General features: G+C 35.4%; 1 protein-coding gene across 5 annotated transcripts in view; it reads right to left on the bottom strand.

Annotated features, from left to right (window-relative positions):
- The window catches only part of SEMA3A (semaphorin 3A), a 695,593-nt gene that overhangs the window by 147,903 nt on the left and 524,018 nt on the right, over positions 1-23,672 (bottom strand). The window contains exon 1 of one of the 5 annotated variants that reach the window (XM_072965114.1): positions 14,438-14,716. The exons of the other annotated variants lie outside the window; for them this stretch is intronic. Within the exon in view, the coding sequence (XP_072821215.1) occupies positions 14,438-14,447 (10 nt within the window). The 5' untranslated portion in view covers positions 14,448-14,716. Of the gene's footprint in view, positions 1-14,437; positions 14,717-23,672 lie in introns of those variants that run through there. 5 annotated transcript variants of the gene reach the window in all.

Below are 23,672 nucleotides of genomic sequence, written 5' to 3'. Positions count from 1 at the left end.
TGAAAAAAGTACTTTTCTATCTAAGTTATCAGTGTGCTAACTTGTTAACATCAGTAATTTTGGATGATAAAGGGATAAATAAGAAGAGTAATATGCTCCTTGATTTACATTAGTGTTAAATGCAATGATCATTTTAAGAACAGTATTCTTATTGACATAACATTGTAAACTGACTATAACTCAAAATAAAATAAAAAAAGAACAGTATTCTTTTTTGTTAGCTAATTTATGTACTGAACTTAAATAACAGAAATAATGACTTTCTATATCATAATTTCAAACATAAAAATACTCATCCCATTGAAAAATATAATACAGGTTGACTTTTATAAATTAGTTCAGGGAGAATTATTGGTTCCTAGGTACCAATGACTTACAGAAAAGTCTTTGTCACTTATATATGAAATCACTCTGGAAACAAACTATGCTTTATAAAATGTTACTGCTGGATCATTTCATTAAACAAAAGGACAAAATTTTCCTGGAGTACAGGTTAGCAGCTGTTTTCCATCCTTTTCACACGTACTAAATTTTGCCTCATCATTCTCTTTGCTGCAATATCTTTAGGTATTCTTCTCTACCAGGGACTTTTTATATTGCTTTGTAACTGAGAGAAGCGTCTTTCTGAGACCTTCATGGCAGTGAGCCGGGGCAAATTCTGGATTGATTAGATTACCTTACCACTTTCAGAACGAGAAAAAAAGTTTTGTTTTTTTTCCAGAGAAAAATCAGACATTTTTTTCTCTAAATCTAAATTTCACACTTTAAAAATTCTATTTCCCTTTATGATTTTTAAATTAAATTTATGATTTTATTTTCCCTGTAGGCAGACATATTCAGCTGCAATTGATATTAAATAACATCGAATTTGACTCTATCCCTTTGGAGTCAAAGAATTTTAGATGTTTCTTTTCAGCTTCTGTTACATAAATCTTACCATTATATAAACTGGTATTGGAACTAAAATAAATATTCAGTTATGTGGGATGTTTAATATTCCACTACCTCTTACATCTTGCCTATGTTCACATTTAGTCAAACAACAATGATTATTATTTTAGAGCAACCTAGATTTCTACAGAATCAACTCGACTTTGGTGAATTCTACTGGACAAAAGCATATAAAGACACTAATTCTTTTTGGGTGCAATTCAGCTTTTCCCTCATTGAGACATTATTTCAACTTCTACAAGCTGCGCCAATCATAAAGGGAAGTAAATGTAGTACTACAATCAAAAGTGCCAACTCAAAAAAAAAAAGTGCCATCTCAGATAAGCACTCTTAATGAACTAGGTATTCTTAAATTTGAAAGGTAATTAAGCAAACATTCTGTTTATCCCAGATTCACCAAATGATTTAGAACTTCTATGATTTGCTTAATGACACAATGGAAGATAAACTGGTCATAAAGCCAAGCAAATAGTTCAGGCTCAGTAAGTGCTACCTAATATCACCATTGTTATTATGACATGCTATAAGACAGATGTTCCAGAAGGGAAAATAAATTCATATAATTTCAAGTAGCATTATTGTCAATTATAAATAGATTGTATTCTCTTGTGACGTAGTTCTAAAATATCTTAGGAATCTTATGAAATTCAAGACACATACATAAAGTACATTTGACAAGATTGTTTGAAATCTAATATCATGTAGCAAAAGGTGAAAATAAATTATTCTGTTCTTTAATCAGAATATCCTATCAAATAATCACGGGAGAAAAACCATGATCTTTTTTAATGAGTCTCTTCTAATTTTTACTCTACTTATTTATAAACTTGCAGATTTGCCTTTTCCCCCTGAATTCATCATGACCTCTAATGTAGCTCTATTAGAATAAAGAATAAAGGAAAAGACACTGTTAGCAATCACTATCAGTACATTATTTAAGATACTAAAAATTATTTGATAAGTTACTGTTCTTCTTGTATATTTACTTTCATATATAAAAAGAAAAAAAGATGAGAAAATTTCCATCAAAATCATACATGTCGTCAGCGCCACTGGTGTAGTGGTATCATGCAAAATTCCCAAAGTCATACATGTCAATTTAGCTCTACATAATAAAGTTGTATGTTTTCTGTGGTGTTCTGATTATCTTTAAGATAAGCACAGATTTGTACAGATGATTACATTACAATGACCGAGTCAGATTTCAAAAAGGCAACGAAATGAATACTGATTTCTAGACTGCAAGACCACCGAGAATAGACTTTTTACAGTTGGATAGAGAACTGCTGTACAATTGACCTTCAAATCCAAACAACAGCCACCCTGTTCTTTATATTTTCGACTTCTATGACATTTCTATTTCTTTCTCTCCTCCTTCCTTCCTCTCTCCCATCCCCTCCCTCCTTTTTCTAAGTTTTATAGCATGAAATGTAATAGGATCCCACCAGTTGCTGGACTCTAATGAATTGCCTGTATTCACTGATGGCTTTAGGCTTAAGTTCTTTTTCCATGACTTGAACTTTGTCCTTTTCACAAAACAAAGATCCTATTTAAAATAATAAAAATTTGGGTCAATATGATGCCAAAATATTTTGACTAAATGATGACCACATCCAGATATTTAAAAATTTTGTAAAGTTCATCAAGGTCCCCAATTTTCAGATCCTATATTTCAGTGCTTCCTAGATTACTTAAATTTCCAAAAGCAAAACAATGGCTGAAATAAAACTTGACGACTTTTTGTTGCATCATAAAAACAAAACAACAAAACAAGAGCTATTTACTATCATTATCATTTCACACAAATAGGAAGAGGAATTTTATTTAACTAACCAAAAAGGTTCAAAAGGACAAAAAAAGCACACACACACAAAGGATAATCTTAAGTGATTAATAAAGTTACACTGTGGAAAACTTCACCTTATTTTTTTGACTTTATTTTGTTTTACCAAGAACTAGTTTTTAAAACTTGTTACACAACAATGTCTGGGAAGTACTAAAATTAACTGTAGATGATGGTCTCTACTCCTAGCATTTCTGGTCAGTGCATCTTGTCATTAAGTTAACAGAGCCAATATTAGTCAGCTCTACATGGCTTTACTTATTTTGGTGGTGCTGAGTATATTCTCTCAGTTTATAAATCTTGGTAAGTATTGTTTGCCTATACTTAGAAAAATCTATCTTTTGTGGCAGGTAACACTCAAAATGGGCATCCAGTTTATACATCTTGGTCTGAAGGTCACTTTTACCCTTACTAATTTCCTACTTTCTCCAGCCTGCGCCAGAGGTCACAACACTTTATAAAACACAACCCTTTGCCTAGGATATTTCTCCAAGCTCTTCTCTCTACTTATTTCTTTGTGCTTGCCAACAGTCTGATCTCTAATGTCTCCATCACATTGAAATTAGGCCAGGACTCTCCTCTGCCAGATGTTTCTTATTTGTAGTGGAAGTGAATAATCAGCTTTTTTTTTTTGACTTGGGCAGACCCCTGATCAATGTATGGGGTGCTCACACTTGAGCTTTGGACAAGAAAAAGTCCAGTGTCAGCCCAAGCCCACTTTCCATTCTTCCAGACCCACACAATACACAAGCACCTGAACCACGCTGCCAGGGAGGGACAATATATTTTCCCTTAAATATCCTGTACAACATCCAGAGCAGGCCTATCTGTGATATTAGTCTATTTCTACTGTTTCTAATGTGAAAAATATGTGTGGAAAGTAAATTGTTCACTATCTAATCGGATGATTCAGATTTTTTATTATTTTATTGAGTCATTTAACTTCTAATTCAGCAAACACATATCCAGTCCTTCAACACACAAGCAGTGACTAAGAAGTATGTGGAGCATAAAGATGAACAAAACTTGATGGAAAGTTAGACAAATGCCCTCAGAGAAACAAAAACTAAATGAAGAACAACTACAAAGAGGATAGTAAGAGCTAAGGAAGTTGATGGCAAGGATAAATTAATGCCACAAGGAGAAGCGGAAAATCCCTGGAGAGAAGAGTCAGGCCATTAAGCCTGGCCTTAAAAAATGTATAGGACTTTCACCAGCAGAAAGAGGTGTGGCAGAGCATTCCGTACACAGGGCATAAAGAAAGACCGGGAGATAGGAAAAAGAGAAAATGGAAAGGAAATAAGTTTTCGGTGCCTACTATGTGCCAAAAATCTGCTGAGTGGTTTATTAGTATATTCATGTAAGCCTTACAACAACATTGTGAGGCGGGAATTTTCATTTCCATTCTTACTTATGATGAAATTGACTCAAACAGATATTAGGAATACCCTAGGTCATAGAGCGCATGAGATGTAGAGTCAAGAGACCCAATTCCACCTCCACCAGAGCCCAGGCTCTATCTCACTCTGTAATATCTCTAAGACAGTAGAATTTTTGAAAATACTAAAAACTGATCATTGAGAATAAAAGTAAGAAATGTAATACTCTTTGGCTAACACTAGGAAGAAGTTTGGTTACCACTTACTACCACATAACTCTCCTTGGTTAATGGCTTCTTAAATATTATTATTTTATTTGTTCTGTCCTTGGTCTTTTTACACACTAATGATTCTGTGTATAATCTTATCTACACTATGACTTTCTTCCCTAGCAGTATTTTGACATGTCTCAAATGTGTATCTCGCAAGGCAGATTTTCCCTCAAAGGCCAAATGAAGGCTTAGTAGCAAATCTATTTAGATGTTGCATATGCACCTCAGAGTCTGCATGACTTGCTTAGAACTCAGTTCCCCTTCTTTTTTCCATTGACACCATCACCTTTCTGTATATTTTTAAATTGGCTGCAAGTATCACTCATCCAAAGAATTGCACAAACCAGAGCCTCTTCATCATCCAAAGCCCCAATCTATCACTTCAGTTTTGTTCAACACTACAGTAATTTATCCTGTATCCCCACTGCCACTGCCATTTCACTTGTCATTTCTTCCCTTGATTACTGGAATTACCTTCTAACAGAACTTTCTTTTTAGCTTTATGCCAACAAACCATATTATGCACTGCCTCCAGAATAATCTTCCTACAAAACAAATATGAATTTCTTCTGGTAAAGTGGAGAAACAAGGCACTTTTATTTATTCCCTTCCCTTGAATCTAATGGTGGGGGAAAGGACAAGAAAATAGAGGGAAAATGTTAAATGAAGAAAGCAAACACCACCAATGGAATATCACAATACAAACTGTTAAGAGAATATATTCAGTATATGAAATATTTTGAGATAGGATGCTGAAATCTGGCACTATCTCCATATATCCGAAGTAGGGTGTAATCAGTAACCAAAGTTTTAACAAATCATAGAAGTTGCATCCATAAATACTTTATTACATAAACAAGCTCTAGGAGTCTACATGGCTTTAAAATTATTGGAAAATGTCCATAAAGAGTGGAAGTACAGCTGAAGTATGAAAGCATCATCATCATCACAACTAACACTTATATGCCAAGTACTGTTCTAACAACACACATGCATGTGGCATTTATTGTACATGCATTATCTTTCTACCAAAGGAGATCACTGTAGGTTGATGATAGATGGCAGGAGTAGAAAGTGTGAACATCAGACTACTCCACAGTGTCTCTGATGGCGTTTCACAAGAAACACACCGAATCATGGAAACACACCAAGATATGGAAAAATAAAGAATGTATTTTCTCAAAATATATTAAAATTTTGGAGCTTGTTTTAAAGTCAGGACAACTGTATACTGTGAACTTCTCCAGCTCCTTCCTTCACTGTCAGAAGAAGGAGATAAAAAGTTTATGAAAATTAAATGGAAAAGTGTAGGAAAAGAGGAACTGACATAGAAAAAAAGAGGATTAGTTCTCATCACCAAAGTTCCAAGTTTAGTAAAACAAAATCAAGTTTTCTTTAAAAGAGATGAAACTGATTAATGAGGTGATAACAGGAATGAAAGATAGGAAATAAAATCTAAAAACAGACATAACTGCAGACTGAAATGTCATCATCTTCCTGGAAAATCTAATCTTACAGAGGCTCAATTATGGAAATTACTAAGTAAAGGGCCTAATACATTTGGAATCCATGAAGTAAAACCCAGTCACCTAGTGAAGGAAAGTTATCAGGTGGGCTTTATCCTTTTCTTTTAATTTTATTTTATTGAGTTATAGTCAGTTTACAATGTTATGTCAATTTCCAGTGTAGAACACAATTTTTCAGTTATACATAAACATACACATATTCATTGCCAGATTCTTTTTCACTGTGAGCTACCATAAGATCTTGTATATATTTCCCTGTGCTATACGGTATAGTCCTGTTTATCTATTCTATATATACATGTCAGTATCTACAAATTTTGAACTCCCAGTCTGTCCCTTCCCACTCCCCTCTCCCCTGGCAACCACAAGTTTGTATTCATTGTCTATGAGTCTGTTTCTGTTTTGGATTTATATTCATTTTTCTTTTTCTTTTCTTTTTTTTTTTAGATTCCACATATGAGTGATCTCATATGGTATTTTTCTTTCTCTTTCTGGCTTACTTCACTTAGAATGACATTCTCCAGGAACATCCATGTTGCTACAAATGGTGTTATGTTATCATTTTATGGCTGAATAGTATTCCATTGCGTAAATAAACTACATCTTCTTTATTCAGTCATCTGTTGATGGACATTTAGGCTGTTTCCATGTCTTGGCTACTGTAAATAGTGCTGCTATGAACATTGGGGTGCAGGTGTCATCCTGAAGTAGGGTTCCTTCTGGATATGTGCCCAGGAGTGGGATTCCTGGGTCATATGGTAAGTCTATTCCTAGTTTTTTGAGGAATCTCCATACTGTTTTTCATAGTGGCTGCACCAAACTGCATTCCCACCAGCAGTGTAGGAGGGTTCACCTTCCTCCACAGCCTCTCCAGCATTTGTCATTTGTGGACTTTTGAATGATGGCCACTCTGGCTGGTGTGAGGTGACACCTCATTGTAGTTTTGGTTTGCATTTCTCTGATAATTAGTGATACTGAGCAGTTTTTCATGTGCCTGTTGATCATTTGTATTTCTTCCTAGGAGAATTGCTTGTTTAGATCTTCAGGTGGGCTTTATCCTTAGTCAAAGCAACATTATTTGTCAGAAAACAAAAAAAGGAATTTGTGCAAATACCGAAGCGTAAACACACGTGTCTCGTATTTTATGCTCAGCAAGAAACAGAGGCAGTATCGGACATTTTTAAACAAGCAAGGTTTAAGGATACAGGCCACCTACCCACTCAAGAAACTACAGCAATAACAGCTTCTTAATAATATATTCATCTAAACAAGTAATGAATCAAAATTAAAATCAAAGATACTATATCACTTGCCTTTTTAAAACCTGCCTAGAAATTTCCAACATGTATGTGTTTTGAGCCCTTTGTATTTTCCACAGTTTTGAGCTCATTCACGAACTCTGTGTGTGTGTGTGTACCTATATATAATGATATAGAAATACATATATTTACACATACATGCACATGCATCTGTAGGACTATTTCCAGTTACCTCAATGGCATGCTATCTGTACTTAGCAAGCTTAGAATGCTGTCTGTCTTCCAGTGCCTTCCATCTCCCACTCTCACTTACCTAGGGGAATCTACTCAGCTTTCAGGATCTACGTCAAGCCTCTCCTGTGAACTCTCTAACCTTCTTGGGGACAATGTATTATGCTTTCCTTTTGAAATACAGTACTGTGCAAAAATGTAGATTAATCACTACTTTATCTTTTTAGCTCCCTTTCTAGAGTGTAAATATGCTGCTTTTACTTACTTTGTATTCCTAGTCCTATAATATTTTCCTAATATATACCTAGTCTTGGCACACAAAAACAAGTGTCTCAATAAATAGTATTTGAAACACCTTAAAAAAGAAAACAGCAAAAACTCAGAAAAAGTAAATGCAATAACTTTTAGGAATAAGTAAATGTAGCAATATATATTGTATGTCAGATTACATACCAGCTTTTCTAATTAGGTATATATTACATTCAAATTACCAATAAAATCAAACCATCTAAACACAAAATTATTTATAATGTGGCTATAAAATGGCTAATTTTTAAAAATTGTATGTGCTAAGCCCTGCTATGGTCATTTTACATATAAGAATCATATGAATAAACTGTTTCCAAGTTTTGTTTAACTAGTAATGCTAAACACAAGCCCTACTGCAATAACAATAGTTTATTGCCATAGTTTATAGGAATATCTTTAATTCCTCTCAATTTTAATATATCCTTCAAGGCATCATTATAATAACTGCCCAGAACCTATTTCAAAAATGTAATGTTTCCATCTTTTAAAAAAGCATCTATACCCACTGCCTTAGCCCAGACTTCCTAATAGAAGTCACAGTCCCTAATCTTCCTTTGCTACCTTGTTTTATGCCTATTTCTGTAAGTTCCCACAATTCTATGAGAAATGGCTAATTCACTCCTGTGTAAGTCTAGCCTGGCCCTCCTGCTTCTAGTTTATTTTCCATGTTCTTGTGCTTCAAGGTACAGTTAGAAGCCATCTCTCCCATGAAAGCCCTGAGAATTAGCTCGTACCACTCTCTCTTCTGATGCCCCACAGACTCTGACCACAACACATACTAATTTACTAATTGCATGCTATTTATCTGCATGGGCATTAGGGTATGTATTCTTTTAGATACAGAGTTAGCACAGTGGCATATGGGTCTAATTATCTGTAAAGGAAATGGTTAACTAGATAATTAATTAATCATTGAATTTGAGATCTGGAAGGATCTTTAAATCATAAAGTCTGATTGCTTCCATTTACGAAAGAGCATAGTGACTTTATCATTAAGAACTGCAGAGGTCAGTTTTAAACTCAGGTTACCTAGCTCTCAGTTCAATGCTCTTTCTAAATAAATCTCTAGAAAAATTGTGACTTTAATTTTTTATCTTTATTTTTGCTACCCAATTCCAGATGTCAATGAGTTTTGGACACAAGTATATGCTCAAAAATAAAAGTTGCAAACAATTTACAAAATGATTAATGCATAAGAATAGCAATGAAAGTTTAAATGTCATTATTATATAAAGAAACTAAATGTTTTAATGTAAGCCAAAATTAATACAAATATACATTGCAATGATCACTCATTTCTGTGTAAGATGATTAGTCAGTAAAAATCTTTAATTGAAACGTAGGTACTTCTTTCACAATTCACATCAATTTAATTTGGTGCTTTGAGTGATAGGTTAATAACCCAGAGATTAAAACTTTGTTCTTGATTCTGTCTTTTGTATTATTTATAACGCTCCTCTACAGACAGGTTCTCATTATCAAACCAATTCACCAGCAGGTGTTCATTAAATGCCTATGATTGGTAAGCAATGCACCATTAGCAAAGTTTTTTTAAAAAAGGGCTTAAGTGAAAGTTTGATTTTTCAGGTGGTCTTGGTTATTTATTTACATATACCACAGGCTACATTTCAGTGTTTTCTCCAAATAACTAGCATTTCCCCACATGACTATATGAAAGCAAATGTATTCTGATACTTGAAAATTGAATACTGCATTTTTTCCAGTAACAAAATTCTGTAAAATATTCATATGGACACTAGTTATGAACTTTAGTTACCCATTATCTGTTGCATATGCTCACTATAAGAATTTTTAAAAAGCTGTTTAAAAATGATTTATTTGAATTGCCTTACTGCTGAGCAAATGAGCTTTTACTGAAGAAAGAAACTGAGAACTTCATCAGTATTTTTTCATTATTTTCACCCCAAAATACATTTATGGGAGGGAAAAGTCTTCCTTATTCATTGACAAAAACTAAATATATCCAAGCATAAATATACTGGAGAACACATGTATTTCAGTGTTTGTGGGTGCCCCTTTGTGACTGAGACAAGAATCTATGTAATTCTTAGAGTTGGGACAGAGAGAGCAGCTCACAAGGAAGTCCAAGATATTAGATGAATATTCTCAAGGATCAACCAAGTACGCAAATCAGAGGGCAGCTGTGTGTGGCTAGGTAGGTATCACCTAAACCCCAGATTTGGCTGACAGAAGGTGTTTACTATATACATATCGGATGAATGAACATGGATTTCTGATTAGGTAAGTAAAATGGGTATGTTTATGATGTGTAACAGTGCATGTGGGTTAGAGAATTCATAAATTATCCTGCTGCCCTTACTATCTCCTCATTCTTAAACTACGTAGTATCTGAGTGCCATAAACAAATGCAATTTAAGTTTGTTAGTTAAAAAATAGAAGTTGTACAGCTGAGATGTTTAATGGTCTTTTTTGGTGGGGGGGGTGGAGGGATAGCATTCACATGGTATGCCCACCTCTTTAACTAGGATAGATACATTTTGACTATGAAGGCTTCTGGCTTACTTACAAAAGGATATTGTTTGAGCCAGATTTCCCTGCAGATGGGTGGCAGGGAGATGGGAGAGGATGGTGTTGAAAACCAATGTACTCAAAGAATCTCTAGATGAAACCAAACAATGTTTTCTGGGTACATTCTAATCTTAGTGACAATAATAAACTATTTATAGTGAAACACTATAAATGTTTTCCCCCTAATAATATATTTAATTTTGGAGTAAATACATTTCAGAACTAATTAAGTAATGGAAGTCAGACAGCTTAGTGAGGTTGGTTCATAACAATTCATTGACATTTAGTAATTTTTTCTACATACACAAATAAAAAGGGGTAAACAGGATTATTATTTAGATAATTTGGGCAAAATTAAGTTTTCCCATATTCTGCTCTGCCCCAAGAATATTTTTTTGCAAAGTTATCTGATAGTACTACTTCTAAAATTACCTTTGTATTGAGACAAAATAAATTCTGTATTTTGCCTTATACAGAAAATGAGACAAGTTTAATTTTCTATTTTTTCCAAACACATTCTACTGTAAATATACTTTAAAATTAGGTCATGTTTAGAATTGTTCTGGTATTGAAGTTAAATGTAAGGTAAGCCACAACTGGTTTAGGAGCCCAAAGGACAACTAAGTGATTCCCTAGGATGAAGTAAAAATCCAGCGTGTTTGTGGAAAATCCTTGCTCTCCCAGGACCCATTAAATCAAGCATATCTCTGGGCTGGACAGGAGAGCAGACACTAAAGATTCTCTAGATCGATGTAGGACCCGCAGATATTTATCCCTGCAAGGACAAACTTCTAATTCAGAACTAAATTTACCTCTTTTTCAAGAGCAGGCAAAAGTAAATGAATAGTTTAAGTTCTTTTTAAACTTCCTTTCATAATTCTTCATCAAAAAACATGATTGTTTTCCTCTTTAAAAAACAACACCAAAAGAAAAACCAAACAAAACACTAATAACAATGTTAGAATGATAAGTAATAAACATTGTTTAGAGTGAAACATGATCTCCTTTTAATCCCCACTGGCCACACTACATATTCAAAATGAGACTCTCCCATTAGTCTAAGTGTGGAGAGTAACAGGTAAAATCTGCCTCTAGACCTGAAGGGAGAAAAAGTGTTAGTGCTATTTAGACCTAATGAAACCCCCAGAGCAGTTCCATGTGAGCAATGAGTCCTGCAACATTACCTAAGGTCACTGATTTCTTAACTCTAATTTTCATTTTCCTGATACTTGCTTATATTTTGCATGTAAATAGTTAAAAAAATATTATCTTCACTGATCACATCTTTATAATGTTATTTATTATTACTAAACTTTGGATTAAACAATTGAAAATAAAAGTTGAGGTTATGTATTTTGCTCCTAAACAGTAATGCATTTTAATAGGATTTCCAAGATTTTTAAAATTTATCTTAATTTTACATTTTCTTGTAAGGATGCTATTTAAAACTGGCATTTGTTTCTTATTAGGCTAAATGCCACTGCTGATAAAATTCAAAAAGAGGTAGAAACTAGTATAATTACAAAATTGAGAAAGAAATTTCTAGCTTCTCCCACTTGTAACTGTTGTTTTATCATTTCTAAGCACTCAATAAGGAGAAATTACTTCCACTTAAAAAAATCAAGAAATTAGTTTAAAAGTTCATAGCTGAGTTTGTTTGATGAATATAATGACTTCCACCTCATTTAGTAAATCAGAATCTAAAAAAATGCTACACTCAACTCTCTTGATAGGCTCTGGAGTTTATCAGCTTTGCTTTGCCACTTCATTAGCTGTCAAGAACCAGTAAGTGATATTGTTATGAAAGTCTTGATTCAGGTAGTTGAAAATGCTCTTATTGCAGAAGTAGCGATTATCAACAGACTTTATGTCAAAAGAGGGTCTATTAGGAAAGGCACATCATCCATATCAATGCAGTTGGTTATCATCTTTGTAGACATCAAAGAGAGAGAGCACATTTGAACTATATCAGTAGTTGACTTGTAACATTCAGGAAAAGTACACACATTGATTTAATATACATTGCAGCAGAATTATAGCAATCATAGGACTCCTGTGAGGACAAAATGGGGATCAAAAAATGCATATTTTCTTCGCAAAAGAAGCACCATAAAAAAATTAATCTCTGCTTAAATGAATTCTTATACTTGGCCTTACACTATCTTTGTGACCAAACGTTTTTTAATGTATTGTTAATTAAATCATTCTATCATGAACTTTCCTCTGAATGTAAATACTCTAGTCAAGGTTCAAAATGTTGCTTCAGTGAAATTTAATTTTAATCATTAAATCTTTTCTTTCTACCTTCTACTGTATTTCTTGTGGTTAGAAAACAGAAAACTAAACAGGAAAAGCATGGAGATGTAAAATCTTAAATATTCCAAACAAAAGTTAGAAAATATTTCCTGTGACATTTACTTGACATTATCTGTATACAAAGAACTGTTGACTCTGTCTCTTTGCCTAGTGAAAGCAAATATACATACTGATGAATGAATGAATGATCCTATACTGATTTATTTTATAAAACACTAGTTTCCTTTGCTGCTAATGGAAATTTAGGGAATAAAGGATCCCATGAGAAAATGAGTTTGAGAGAATACTGCATATTTTATTATTTTATACTTCAAATTAAGACATTAAAGACATTTGGAGGTCTAGGTGGAGGAAATTAGCTTAAGGAAATTTTTAAATCCAGTGTTTACCAACCTTGTATGACATAGACCCATTTTAAAAAAAATTAAAGCACTTCCATTTTCAAGGAATATTCAGGGAGATGCTATCATTTTAATGGCAGACCTTGATTATTAGAAATATAACATGAATAAATAATGGGATATTAAGATATTTGGGGAACACTGGTGATAGTTACTTTGAAATCACAAACATTATCTATGTAGGCTAATTATTCTGAAAAATAAATGCTGACCAATTCCTTTCTCTGTGCTCCAGTGCTACCTTCAATTTCTTTAATTATTGTAGGGTAACAATATTATAATAGCAATGCCCCATATTTTCAGCAGATTCCTTAGTATAATTTTAACTTAATTTTAAAAATATAAATTTCCTAATTAGAGAAAAATGACCTATTTAAGGTAAACTGAACACAGAAAAAGGTTATAAAATTAGTGAAAAGATATTTAATAACTGATTCAGCTAAAGCTGATTAATATCCATTGTTTGAATAAAAAATTTGGATGTTTCCTAGAATTTCATTATGCCGAGAATTAAAAAGTAAAACATAAGTTACGTTTTCTTCAAGTTTCAAGAGGCAGTTTTTTTGTTTTTGATTTTTGTTTCGTTTTTTGGTTTTAAGATGTATCTATATTGATACACTTTGGCCAACTCTTATTTGTAGATGGTACATTATGTATAACTATTGTCTATATTGTAATGTGTATCATTACTCCTTAGGGCCTTAGGGCAGGGAGGGTGTCCTCTGTCCTGGTGGGTGGGGGTGGGGAGCCTTCCCGGAGGTGGCTCAGCAGATGAGGGTACCTGCTCTCACGCACAGAGGCCAGCTGGGTTCTCAGGTGAATCCACAGGGCTGTGGCGTGTGGCCACCACCTGACATCTCTGTCTTGTGATGCTTTTCTGAGTGAGCACAATCTCTGGGGGAAAACCTTGATCAGGCTTTAGATGAGCGATGACAAATTCTAGAAACATACGCAGCCATTCCTGCCCCCGCGCCCACGGCAGACACGGCTAGCTGATCACTGACTGCATTCAGAATCCTCATGCCAGGCAGGTCTTTCTGAAGGAAGAGGGGTGTCCCTGCCAGCGGCGTGTGGAAGTGAGCGTCACGGGCAGCTCGGCTGATGATAGCCGGGCCCGCGAGCTAGGAGGGCAGTGCCTGGGTCTCAAAGCCAGGCCGAAAACTCACATCTACGGGCCTCTTCCTGGCCTAGCCCAAGGTCTGGGACCCCTCATCATCCCCCCAGGGTGCTGGCCGGCTTCCTTGACACGCTCTTTAAACAGAGTGTTGCCCCTGGCAGGGGAAGGACTTGCAGTACAAAAAAACCCTCCGGCGAGGCTTGCCGAGGGCGAAGTTTCCAAATCCCTAGGCACGTTCTGAGCACCTGCTGCTGCCGGTGCTGGGATCTCTACAACCACCTACCTGTTCCCATTCGTGGCCCTGCGAGTCACGTGTCTCCGCCAGGCCGTCCCCGGAGCCCGGAGCCCGGGGTGCAGGGAGACGGTCCCTGGGGCCCCGAAAAGGGTCCAGCTGGGGCAGGTGAATTATCCTCCAGGAAACGGCCTGGGGCTCTCCTCCTCTTGTCCCCAGGAAGAGACCCACACCGGTACGGCGACTAAGCTACTTTCTTTTCCACACCACAATCCCTCAGTCTACGCCCACAACTGTGATAGCTTAAAAGGCAAATGCCACAGAAACAAAACCGCCGACCCGCCGCGGCCGGAAAAGGCCAAGATGGCGACAGGCACCGCCCTGAACCGGTTCCAGCCTGACCACCGGCGCAGCGCCTGCGCAGACGAGACCCACAGTGCCTGAAAGCTGCCTTTGCCTCCTTACCATGCTGAGATCTCTGTCCAAACGGGATTTGCACAATTTGTGCCACGTGCAAAGGGGACCAGACGACCGCTCATGCTCCGGCTGGTTCTGGAATTCATCAATTCTGATGGTACCTCTTATCCTTTAAACGTTTCCTGCCTCCATCCCCTGAGTAGTAGAGGTCTTTCCAGCATGAGCTCTCCCTTCCCCATTCTTTGCCCAGTAAGTAACATTTCTCTTTTCTTTGCGGAACCTGATCTCGTTCAGTTGGTGCAAGCGGCACCAGGCAAGGAGAGTACCCAGCTGGGATCACTCAATCTGAGAAAGTCGAAAGGGTCGGTGTCTGGTCAGACCCCTCAAGATGGCTATTTTCTTGTTCTTTGCACAGTCCCTCTTGGCCACTCTCTGCTTCATTCACAGCCTACTCACATAAGTGGGTTTGCCCCATGCCCCTTAAGCCAGAAGGTCTCCAACTGCTAGTTCATTCACCCAGTAAGAAGAATTAAAAATACAAAAAGCAAAAACTGACAGAACTATACAGAATATATTTTATATTCAGAGAAGTCAGCAATCCTTTTCAAATAATTGATACAATATATATATGATTTATATAAATCAGTAATGATACAGAAAACGTAGACACACTATCAACCATCTAAACCTAGCTGACATTTGTAGAACCCTCTACCAAACAATACAATATACATACATTTCAAGTAAACATGACACAAAATAGCCCACATTCTGAGCCATAAAGCAAGTGTCAATAAATGTAAATAATTCAGGTCATAAAGTATATACTCTTACTGAAGTGTATTTTTTCTATTATTGATTGATTTCAAGGAAAATTATACTTTCATGCTGAAGCAGCAAATCTGAACTGCTTGAGTCCAAATGTCCACCTCTCTTTGAGAGTTGTGGAATCCTTAAAATGACAGTAGCTAGTTTAATTCCACTTGTGTGCAAGACATTACATTTTACAAAAGCAGCTGTTTTTCATGGAATATGTCCAGGTTTTCTCCTCAGGATATAAACCAGTGACCTCATACTTCCAACTCAAGACCTATCTATCAACACTCTACCCCATGCAAGATTTTCATTATGCAGGATTCTTCCTATGGCTGGATCAGCATATCCAAAACTACATAAAATAGTGTCTCTTTTAATTAGACTCAAATGTGCTCAATTCCCATTAGATTTTCATAGCTTTTTTTTTTTTTTTAGTTACTTCAAAGTCTCTGGGACTATTTCTGACTATATTTTAGCTTTCATCAACTCTGTGGCTTCCTAGTCCAGAGATTCTACATTTTAAGAAGTCAATGGGCTTTGAGCAGATGTGCCTTATTCTTCTCAAACAAAAACTCTGGACCTCAAGTAGGCTGTCTTTTCCACTTTGGGATTTCTCTTGGGTAAGAGATTAGAAATTGTGTCAACTTGTATCAAATATTGCCTTCAGGGGTTACCAAATGCAGTCTTCTTGGCTTTAATATGTGTTTCTTACTTACACTCATTAGCTTACTTTAATTATGTAGGGGAGAATGAGGAAAGTCAAAGTCAAAATGTTTTCAACATATTTCTACTCTAACATATCCAATAAAACAGCTTTTGAAGCATGTAACCTATCTGCTGATGAGATCTGCTGAGATTGTGTTAATATTGTACTAGTAATATTATTCTTATATTTAAGCAACAAAATATAATTTTCAATTATATCTAGATTAACTGTAGAGTTAAGAAATATTTGGAAAGCTTAGTTGTTTTTTTTTTCTGAATACCATATTTATTGCTCCATCTGATTTATGCTGGAACTCCTGGCAAGATTCTGTGTCTGTCTTTGTGTCTGTTAAACCACATGTAAAATTCTTGCCCCTAAATATTTCTCAGGCAAACTTTAGAAGGAAAAGAATGATGTAATATCTGAATATCTTTAAGATCTTTTCCTTCTGAAGATGTTATGGTGATTCTATTTTTTTAAGGTTTTTAGACAATTCTTTCCAAATGGAATTTTGTAGATTATAATGAAAAAATTTTATTGTGGTTTTTCTCTCTTTTTAATATCATCCTCTGGAATCAAGAGTTACCAATATTTACATGATACACCAGGGAAAAAAAAGAATGATGAGGTTCACCCCTTCTCATTTCCTAGGGTGATGAAAGTATGCCATTTTTCCTCATGCTATGACACCTACTTAATTATTTGGATTTAATTCATGTTTGAAGTCTCCACCTATAAACTTTATAGCAAAAAAGTAGTCTTTCCAAACTTTTCCTTATGACAGGTAATCATAAATCCCTGAAAATGTGACACTAAATAAAATATTATTGGGAGAACTGTGATAGCATTCTTGGGTCATTCTATGACTTGAAAGCATTTTCAAAATAATCTATTAGAAAAAAAGATTTAGATCAATGTTGCATAATTGAGTGAGCTACAGAAAAAAAAATAGTTTTATCACTTCACTTAGTATTTATTGCCTGGATTGTCTGTAAAGGAATTATTTGTAAAATACACATTCCAATTCTACGTATGTGGCATGTTTCTGTGGGAAAGTTTGCACGTGTATAAGTCTGTATACAGTGAAGATACACATGTCAAAAAGACAGGAAATGTATGTGGGAATATTATGTTTTTCACCAGCTGTGTGTTCTAGCCATAGGATTTTTTCCCTATATATTTATTTGAATGGAAGTCATAGTCCTCCATCCTGACTCATAAAATGTTAATCCTTTGAAGAATGTCTCTAATTCTTTTGTTAAAGGAACTCTGTATAACATTATCAAACCCAAATCTTTACTTGTTACTAAACTTTCCACCAAAAGGTGACTAGACAGACTTAAAATGTCTTAGTATGCATGCCAGCACTGATTTAAAACTCTTGTATTAAATCCTTTGTTTTTTTCTTTAAATTACCCCCAAAATAACAATCAGCATTGTAATTTTCAAGATCGGTACATTTTGAGCAAGTGATTGAATACTCTATATAATTTCAACATTACCTGGAACGCATACATGGACAAAAATGTATTCTTTTGAATGGCATTAGAAGGGATGCTGATCATTCACATTCCTTTAAGTATTAAAATATTTTACTTTTCCTTCACACTGGTATCTCTCCTTCTCCAAAATCCTTATAACAATATTTCACAACATATATGTTTACCTGCAAAAATGCAAGTATAAATATTAAGTATTAATAACTTTCCATACTATAAAATATCTGCATCTTTTGAAATAACATACTTCACAACTGAAAGATGAATAACATCTGTTGGGATCTCAAAAGTCTTGCTAAGTTTAGGGCCCGCTGAATGCTAGCTTGAGAATTCACATTCAAGGTTTTGTTGATGATCACATGCTGACTAATATCTAACAAGGTCAAGGGGTTTGTGGAGAGCTGATCTGCCAGGAAAAAAGTTAAAAGATGTGTTTCACATTCTTACCTACTTTAATAGAGTGTGTGTGTGTGTGTGTGTGTGTGTGTGTGTGTGTGTGTGTCTGTGTGTGAAAACAGCACCAGCAGTCTCTTCCAAAGATCTCAGGCTTATAGCTAGTTGAAGCAATTTTAATATTGTGACTGAGCTACCTTTGAGATTTTAACTACTAGGGAAATTGATAGAAAAGCGCATAGTTGTTGCAATTACCCAAATTTAGAAAGTCACAGTCACTTCTACCCTTAAATACATCTCCAACCCACACACTTCTTTCAGTTGCCACCACTACTGCCCTAGTTGAAGATGTTCTTCTCTCTTACCTGGACTAATGCAGGACAATTCTAAATAAATTCGCCTCCACCATTCAATGCACTGGAACAGAATAATCAGTAGGATCCTCCTAAAGTACGGATCATATCGTGCAACTCCTTTGTTCAAGTCCTTGCCATGACAGACCCAGTATCTTACTAACTCTTATTGACTCCTTCCTTCCTCACCACACTTAGAACTGCAGTGCTCTCCTGTCTTGGGTCTTGAGCAGGTGTTACAATGCATGTGGGATCTTCTCATCCCTCCTTCCCACCCCACCTGGCTAACTTGAATCTTGCATTTCAGTTTAAGTGCTACTACTTCAGTGATGTCTTTCTTGATATGAGAATCTGTAATAGGTCTCACTGTTAAATTTTTCATGATATTCTATTTGCTTCATAGCAGTTATCATAGGGTGAAACTCTATTTACTTTTGCTATAACTTTGTTTACTATCCCTCTCCCCAACTAGACAATGTGTCATTTGGGTAACAGCACGAATGTTTGTACCTCCTTGTGGCTCCTCTGCATAACACTGTGCATGTCCCAGAGCACGTGCTCAAAAAATATCAACTGAATAAATTACATAAAATCCCAGTGCTAGTAGTTCTTACATTGATTATTGCATATTGCTGTGATACTGTGAATTTTACTTGTTTTCCTACAACGTTTAACATGATGTTCTCTATAGAATATAATAATGCTACAAGATAACAGCAAGGAAGAAAATTGTACATATTAGTTTTGCTAGATGACAAATGATTCCAAAATTTGTATAGGTCACAGATCAATCCTAAACTAAATTTTATGGACTCATTTTTAAAGCTGGCCTCTGTAAGAGTTTGCAATTTTAAAAACAAGACTCATTTGACTTGCTGGACCCAATGACTTTTTTGTGTTATAACTAACAATATCTCACTTTTTCAGGTTTTTCTTTTCAAAGAAAGGGACTACATCTTTTGCCTGCCTTCGCTTCTTTACAGAAACTCAGAATAATCTGCCACTGAGCATGGTGAACAGCCGCTTCAAGTTGTTTACCAAGGTCTTAAAGGTACAATATTCATAAAATTCTAATTTATATTTTTGTGCTTGATACAGTTATGGTAATACTGAAGGATTGTTTCTACACCTACAGAAGGAGTAAGTCCATCCCAAACTGCCACAACTTACAAGAGAAACAAATTAAAAACTAACAAAACTCTTTTGCAGCACCTTTGTTATTTTACAGTAATTTAAAAGAAATAGGGTGATGTTTTTGGAAGCACTCATCTTTGCAAATGTATTTTTCCCTAGGAAGGAGTATTACACATAGATCCTCTTAAATAGTAAAACACTGGATGCAAAACTCCTCCATGAAGCTCTGTCAGTCTACCTTTGCTGTCTCTCCAAGGGAGCTGATATAGTAATTGTGGAGGAAATAAAATTAGAACACCACCTCTACACATCAGTAAGAGAAAAGCATTCCAACATTAAGGCAATTTGCAGTTTGGAAGTGCATTACTTAGTGATACTGTAATTCAATCACAGAACAAACTGTCAAAAAACACGGCTAAGCTCTTTTAGCTCTTGATGTAATCTAAGTATTACTGCTTCGAGTAATCTGAGGGCTGGAAAGATCCAGTCGTACCATTAACTGTAGGTAATGACCGAAGTGTAAGCTGGGTACGGGCAATTGTATTCTAATGGGGTTAATATTGTGAGTTTCATAATTTGGACGTTTTGCTATTCGAAAGCCTGAAAAGAAACAATGAAACCATGAGAACAAGAATCCCACAATAGAAAGCATCAATTTTCACAAACCAAAGAATAAAAAGAAGCATGAAAATTGTAAGTTGATCCTCAAAATCTGGTTGATTCATGATCTAACCCTATTCTGAAATAATTTCTGGCTTTTTAAACCTCAGGAGATAGCTACGAGGTCTTAATAAAATCTGAGTTACAGTAAACTGAGAGTAAAAATATATTCTTAAGGAGTGGATCCATCCCAAATTTATTCTCACAAACAAAATTGTACCCAATATTGGTACTGAAATATTTTAAACCATCAACCATTTTGTAGGGTAGAAAAAAAATTTTTTTAATTTAGTTATATCCTGCGTTAGCTGCTCTTTCACATCCTTTATATGCTTTATCCTTATAATAAATTCATGAGGTACACAGTGTTAGATCAGTTTTGCAGACAAGAATACTACTGTTCAAAGAAGCAAAGAGAGGCGGCAAAGACCTCCGAGCTAGCAAGCATCAAGGCTGTCTGAAGTCAGAGTTCCCAATGGCCCCTTGTCACAACTGCTCTTTCTGCTTGTTCCAACAGAATTATCTACCAGAATTGGGACCAAAAGTTGTTCTTTGGCATGAGTAGAAGAAGAGAATGCTTTTATTGAAGTATTTTTTAATTCAATCCAGAAATCACACTGCGAACACATGATCTTTACACTACAAGCACAGCCTGCAGCACAAATCACGCCAAGCACACCCCTGGGACGCCGAGGGTCCCAGCTCCACTGCACTCGGAGAACCAATCATAGAAGGCTTTTACTCTATGAAACTATAAAAGTAGTTGGCAAGCCCATGAAATAGGTGGCTTGAAGTGATGTGTGAAATGATTTCACTGAACAGTGTATATCTTTCCCTGCTTTGAAAGTTGTAGAAATACCTTGATTTATGGCGAGAACTGCTAGGTCTCTGTGGTCTAATTTTGGAACTGGCACAGCGCAGATGTAGGACAGGCATGCTCATTCACATGCAAAATACTTCTGCATATAGACTCTACTGAAGATCAAAAACAAAGAGATAATTAAAATGTTGACAAGCCAATCGGCAGGAAAGAATAAGAATAGGATATTCTATTTCTAAATACCCTAGAAGAATTAATATTTAAATCTATTTAATGCTACTAATGCTTCATTTTTCTAGCACATCAATATAAGCTTATCATTAAAAATAGCAACAATGTACCCTCAGACTGCTTGGCTCAGTACTAATTTTAATCCTGACCCTAATTATGGTCCTGAGAGTTTAGCCTGCTTAAGTACACAGCATTTAACATATGGTCTTACTGGATTTCCTTGGAATAAAATGTTTATATTTTGAGTTTTATGTTACTGAAAGAGCAAGATTATTTAGCTTCACGTAATGCATACTGGATACTATAAATATAATATTTTAATTATTTACTTCTGTATTACTGTGCAGAAGCTCCTGTATACATGGAGTTTGCTCCCAAATGTCATTTATTAAGTTCATTTTTCTCTAATAAGAAAGGGTCACTATAGGAAGAATTAGATGCTGTTAGTATCTGTGAGTCGCTTGTAGAGTGAAGGCCTTATGTATACTCTAGCAGGATTTTACAGATGCAGATGTGAGGAGGGTGGGAAGGCATGGGGGAAGCGTAGCCAGCACACCCAGTTGGAGCCAAACATGAGATCCAGACTTGGCTAAATTTCAGGAATTGGAGTTGAGGACCCCTCATGTTTTAAGATGTGGGAAGAGGGAGACAAGAGTGGAAAACTTCATAACAAATCTCAGGGATAAAAACTGAATATGATTCGAAGTACAGTAAGTGGTCATTCAATTTGTCTTTTGGCCCATATCCTTTGGAACTGGAATTGATTTTTTAGAAAAAGAAAGGTTTAAGAAAAAATTGAGATGTGTTTCATATAAAATGCTTTTCAAAATCCAGGTAGAAGCTTTACTCCTTCTATAGCAGAATGGTAGATTGGGAGGGAACCATTATTTTCAGCTTACCCACAACAAACCAAAGAGCTTGGGCACCTCAAGATCTTAGAGACAATACCTTGCTGAGGAGTGAGAAAGAGGTCTCAGTACTTGGTGGCTTAGCAAAGTTGTAGCCATGTCTGCCTAGTGACACAAAGGCCAAGGAGAATAGAAGTGCACAGCTGAGGACAGCATTTCCTGGTTGATAGGTCACGCTAGCTGGAGTACATTTGTTACTGAAATGCAGGGAGGCAGCCTCGGGGAACTCCTGTTAATACTTAGGCAGAGCTGCTACAGGGAGGCTGAGCTCTTGCATTAGAAGTTACACACCGAAGTCGAAGGACTGCAAGTGATTAATTAATGTAATTGATAGTAAGTCCTTTAGAAACTCAAGTTCTGAGTACTAAGCAAGATAAGGACCATTAAACTTTATTTTATAGGTAAGCAAAGAGAGGCTGTTAATGATAAAGTAACTTGTCACGAACCACACAAGTTGCTGGAGCTGTGTTTTAAGCCAAAGTTGTTGATTCCAAAATCCAAGCTCTTTTCAGTATTCATATGCTTTGTACAGGATTATGTTAAATCCTACAAATTACACTTAGAGGTATGAACTTATGACTTTAAGTCATGTTTACGTCTGTGTATGTTATATATGTATGTATATACATATACCTTTTAAAGCACACTGAAAGAAGGAATACAGTGAGTAGATGGTAAGAGCAGACACCAAAGCCCCCCAAATTAACTGTCTGTTTTTTATATGAGCATGTTTGATTAGCCTTATAATTCTCAGGTACAGAAAAGTTAAAATGCTGAATTCTGGCGACTCCAGATTCTGATAACAAAGATATATGGAAATAAATCAAACAAGTATTTTCATAAAATGATATCGGAAAACAGTATCATCCCTCAATTAATGTATTTTACATATAATTTTAAATTAGTGAAATTCAATAAAATTAATGATATAAGTATATATTTTCTACATCCTCAAATTTTATAAATTCCTATTGACCAGTGTTTGAGAGAAACCTTGTCTGTAAATTACTAATCACTTTCCAATTGAATGTTCTTTTCCAATGGCCTGTATTTATGCTTTTGAAAAAAATTATTTTATATCAAAAAATGGCAATTAATTTCATATAATGCTGTTTGAACACAGTTGTTAAATTAGAAAACCAAGAGTAAATAACTGTAAGAGATCCTGAATGAAGCCTGGGAACCGTTTCTTGTGATTCTGCTTATTGTAGCCTGCTTGACTGATAAATCCATTGTCATGATTTAATCTGAATTATTATTAAAATAGATTTTGCAACAAAATTACTAGAATATATTTGACATTTTATCTCCAAAAATGCTTATGCAATTGTGAAAATTAGAATTGTAGT

Source organism: Vicugna pacos, chromosome 7, assembly GCF_048564905.1.
Source record: "Vicugna pacos chromosome 7, VicPac4, whole genome shotgun sequence".
Lineage (NCBI taxonomy): Eukaryota > Metazoa > Chordata > Mammalia > Artiodactyla > Camelidae > Vicugna > Vicugna pacos.
This window is presented reverse-complemented; position numbering and strand designations above follow the sequence as displayed.